This window comes from Scatophagus argus, chromosome 13 (assembly GCF_020382885.2).
Source record: "Scatophagus argus isolate fScaArg1 chromosome 13, fScaArg1.pri, whole genome shotgun sequence".
NCBI classification, from domain to species: domain Eukaryota; kingdom Metazoa; phylum Chordata; class Actinopteri; family Scatophagidae; genus Scatophagus; species Scatophagus argus.
Window position 1 is genome coordinate 7,466,340 of NC_058505.1, and position 4,446 is coordinate 7,470,785.

The following is a 4,446-nucleotide window of genomic DNA, read 5'->3' on the forward strand; positions in this document are numbered from 1 at the left end:
AGAAAGCCCTCACAAGCTTTTGATTTTGTTAATTCTGGTTGATCTGATGACTCGTGTAAAAGCTACAACAAGGAAACCACAAAATCACTCACATGATTTTTGTTTTTGCTGAGGAAAAAAAAAAGAAAGAAGTATTTTCATGAGGATAAACTGAAAAATGCATAGTCAAAAAGCTGAGAAGATAATGTATTGAACAGAGGTTTATGGTATAGACATTAAAAAGCCCTGTTTTGTAGATACAGTATGTTACTGTCATGTCAGTTGTTGCCTTGGAGACTTCTGCCAAACGGTCACATGTACCAGTATTCCAGACAAGGTGAGAACATGCCAGGTTGACAACAATATGTACAACATTCAACATCTCCTCGATGAGACGTAGGATGACAGCTGAAAATGTTTCAAGGGGTATGCCAGTGTCAGATAATAATAAGAATGTCTATGCCAAAAGTCAGCCATCTCAGTAAGGACAAAATACTTCAGTTCTTCATCTTCTTAATTTACAGAGAAGTCCCTGAGAGGTCGTTATTCTACATGGGTCTACTGGTAATGTGAGACTCTTCAGAGATACAGCCTATTCACAAATTTACAGTACAGCAAAGCACCAAGCTACGATTCATATTAAACACGATCAGTTTAAGATGACGCTCATAATGCAGTTTGTTCCCCAGAATAACCAGGGACAATGACTTGTTTTCATCGTGTGCACAGAATACTGGTTGATCATTTCCATGCGTCTGAGAACGATTTCAGTCTCTTCCTCGTGAAAGCCTACAGGACAATTTAAACAAAATGTGATTAAGCTACATAAAAAATACTTTATACTTTTGGTTTGTCTCGTGTTTCATCATCTTTTGATATCAGCGCTGTGAAAAATGATAAATTTTAATACATCGAGGTTCATTTTCTTCAGAAGGGATTTCATGTACTATGAAATACTAGTATCTAGCAGTACTGTCATCTTCGCATGTGGACAATCACCGTCTCAGAGGCTTTTATTCTAAACTTAATTTTAAAGGATAAACTTGGTGTTATATTTTCTTAATGTGAACAAATGCCACAAAGACTAAAAACAACTTGTAAGTCCATCTCCCAATAAAAATATCACCAGATTATCCTTTAAGCTTTTGGATTCTCTGACCAACCTATTGGACGAATAAATCACAATTATTCCTCTGTTTAGACTTTCCCTCAGATGGCAGTGGTGATTTGAGTCAATCCCAGGTCATTGGAGTCCTCCCAGCCCTGATAAGGCAAAGAGGACATGTCCATGGCTAGTCATACGGGCCTGGCCTGCCTCATATCTCCCCGTGCTTCTGTGGGACATGAGTGGTCCCGCAAGGTGCTCCTCACCCGGCTCACACCTTGACAGTCTGCGTGTCCTTGGGCGCCGGGGCAGCAGAAGTCCCTGAAGCATCTCTTGAAGTTCTCGTCCAGGAAAGCGTAGAGGATGGGGTTGAGGCTGCTGTTGGTGTAGCCCAGAGCCACACAGAAGAAGTAGGCGGCCATGATGGCAGTGGTCTCGGGTACGTTGCTGGAAAGCGCCTTGACTAGGATGAAGATGTGGATGGGCGTCCAGCACACCACAAAGACGGCAACCACCACCAGCACCAGACGAGTGATCCGGCGGAGGTTGCGGTCCTTCTCACGTGAGCCCGACAGCAGGCGCACGCTCTTCAGCCGCAAGACCATCAACGTGTAGCAGACAGTGATGATGATGACAGGTGCCACAAAGGCAAAGATGAAGACACAGATCTTCATCAGGGTGTCCCAGTAGATGTAGGGTTCAGGGAACTGTAGGGCGCACTCTGTAGTCCCTGTTTAAACAGAGTCAGCAGACCAGTAAAACACAGAGACACAGTGAAACAAGACTTAGAGTCTTGCTAGCAGCTCTGTGAGGCTGTACTTGGGTGCTTTGAGCTAAATGCTAAATCCTGATGTAAGCTACATGCTAATTGCTAATCTGCTTGCAAAGACAATGATAATGTGGGGATATTTAACAGGTTCACCATCGTAGTTTAATGTGTTTGCATGCTAGCATTTTGTTCTTAGAACAAGACACAAGGTAGAGTATTACACAAAAAGCTATTTTATTTAGCTTTTATAGGCAGTATATAAACATTAAATGCTGATTTACTTTCATGGTTTATAATGCACTAAAATGACAGAAAGAGCGACATGCTAGCACAGCTAAAAAAAGAATGTCAGATCCTGTGATGCAGCGAGGTAAATCAGATTCATTGGCTATAGCTCTAGTTAAAGTGCACTGTGTATTAATATACTGGAGACTCAGTGTGAACATGAACCATCTATTAGACAGTTGATGAAAGGAAAAATGAATCTTTCAGGCTTTATTCTCAACATAGGAAGATCCATTATGCCCTCCATAGCTTCATCGCGTCAAGTAGCTGTACGCTCTCATGCAAGCGACAGAACAACCTCTTCATGGAATTTCAAGGATGCTTCCTGCAGCCAATTGAGATATTTCAAGGCAAGGTTGTTAAACTGCAGTGGAGCTTCAACTTTGAAATTGCCTGCAAGAGTCCATTTGCAGCTGATAGAAGATCTTTTGCCTCTATAGCAGATAGAGATGAGAAAAACACCAGACATATATGAGCAGAAAGACTTGGACTTGCAACCCCTACTGAACATCAAAAGGTTCAGTCATACCAGTGCACGATAGTGGGAATGTATGCAAGGTCGAGGTACCGTTATTGGTCTTGGTGCTGCCAAGTATCATGGCAGGGATCCCAGCAGCAGACGACAGCACCCAGATGATCACATTGATGATCTTGGCCTTGACGGGTGTGCGGAAATCCAGGGCCTTAATGGGGTGGCACACGGCCACGTAGCGATCCACGCTCATCATGGTCAACGTGAAGATGCTGGTGAACATGTTGTAGTAATCGATGGAGATAAACACTTTGCACGCCACCTCGCCAAAGGGCCAGGAGCTGAGCAGGTAGTCAGTGCTCTGGAAGGGCATGGTGGTGGTGACCAGAGCATCGGCCACGGCCAGGTTGAAGATGTAGATGTTGGTGGCTGTTTTCATTTTAGTGTATCTATTGTTAGGTGGAGGGGAGGAGAAGGATACATGAAAAGGTCACCTGTCTCGTCTTTGCCATAGAAACAAGGCTAATGAAATCACTTTTTTGAGATTGGGATTAGTTACTAAGGTGATAATCTTTTCGAATAAACAGATTATAAACAGAGTAACCCACAGCAGGCAAAATACTGTACACACAAAGCAAACCAAAGGGAGGGAAATAACTCCTTACTTTTTCCACTTCCGTCAACTCTTGCTGCCTAAAACCTTTAAAATGCAACCCATCAACATCAGACATCTAAAACAAAAAGACCTTTAGGAGGCTTTAAACAGAACCTGACATGAAACGGAAGAGATGAGCATGAAGAGGAAACACCGACATTACAATCACTGCAAACCTCATTACAATCTCTATCGCACTGTCGTCACTGCTGAAGAAAAATTAGCTCAGGATGTTGGATCCAGGAGTCAGTTTAAATGAATAAATAAATAAATAAAACATGCACGGGAAACATCATGTTGATGCACAAGCAATGAAACCCCAAGAAATAAACGAATTGACAGCAGCTGAACAAACAGCCGCGCATATATTTTTATTTAATTTTTCGTTTTATTTTTGATGAAATTAACTTACGTGGTTCAGAAATAAATAAACACTGAATTTCAAATTGCTTTATGAGCCATATGCATGCAGGCGCGCACACCATTTGCTTTTGCCATGTGAACAGCTGACATATTCCAAAGCTGAAAACACTCACCTAATGATGACATACATGACCAAACAATTCCCCGCCAAGCCCACCACAAACACCACCGAATACACCGCGACTATGATGGGGATGATGGGGGACATGGGCTCGGGTTCTGCGTCCCAGGTGCCGTTGGGCGTGTAGTTGAAGGCGTCCGATAAGCCGGGTTGCCAGGTGAAGTTTGGGATGCACTCCTCCGGCTGTCCCGAGGGACACCTGTCCTCTTTGTAGATGTGCACCACGCTGTTCTCCATGGTGCTGAACGCTGCCTGCACCGGCCGGGCTGCTGCTGCTGCTGCTGCCGCTGCTGGGCGTAAACTGACCGCTCAACTTAAACAGATAATGGTCAAGACAGCTGATGACTGCCACACACACACACACACACACACACACACACACACACACACACATACACACAGCATATTTTCTCTGTGAGCACAGGATCCAGTGGTGGGTGGGAAAAAAATCAAAAAGGAGCGCTCAAGGACATCAATACACAAGTGTAACACCAGCTTACCTTTTATTTCTTTTCCTGCGTCCAAAAAGTTCGCTCGGAAAAAACAAGAGGAAGCTCAGCCAGACATTAAAATCCGGGAAACAGGAGAAAAACAAACAGAAAAAGGGGCACAAACAAAAGCTTGCTGGGCAGGTGTA

At 43.6% G+C, this 4,446-nt stretch overlaps 1 protein-coding gene across 1 annotated transcript; it reads right to left on the reverse strand.

Moving 5' to 3' along the window:
• Window positions 1-833: 833 nt before the first annotated feature.
• oprk1 (opioid receptor, kappa 1) lies at window positions 834-4,072 on the reverse strand. Its single transcript, XM_046408650.1, has 3 exons — window positions 3,802-4,072; window positions 2,707-3,059; window positions 834-1,814 (listed from the first exon to the last, which is right to left on the reverse strand). The coding sequence occupies exons 1-3, from the start codon at window positions 4,044-4,046 to the stop codon at window positions 1,276-1,278; spliced, it is 1,137 nt and encodes a 378-aa protein (XP_046264606.1). The 5' UTR covers window positions 4,047-4,072; the 3' UTR covers window positions 834-1,275.
• Window positions 4,073-4,446: the final 374 nt, after the last annotated feature.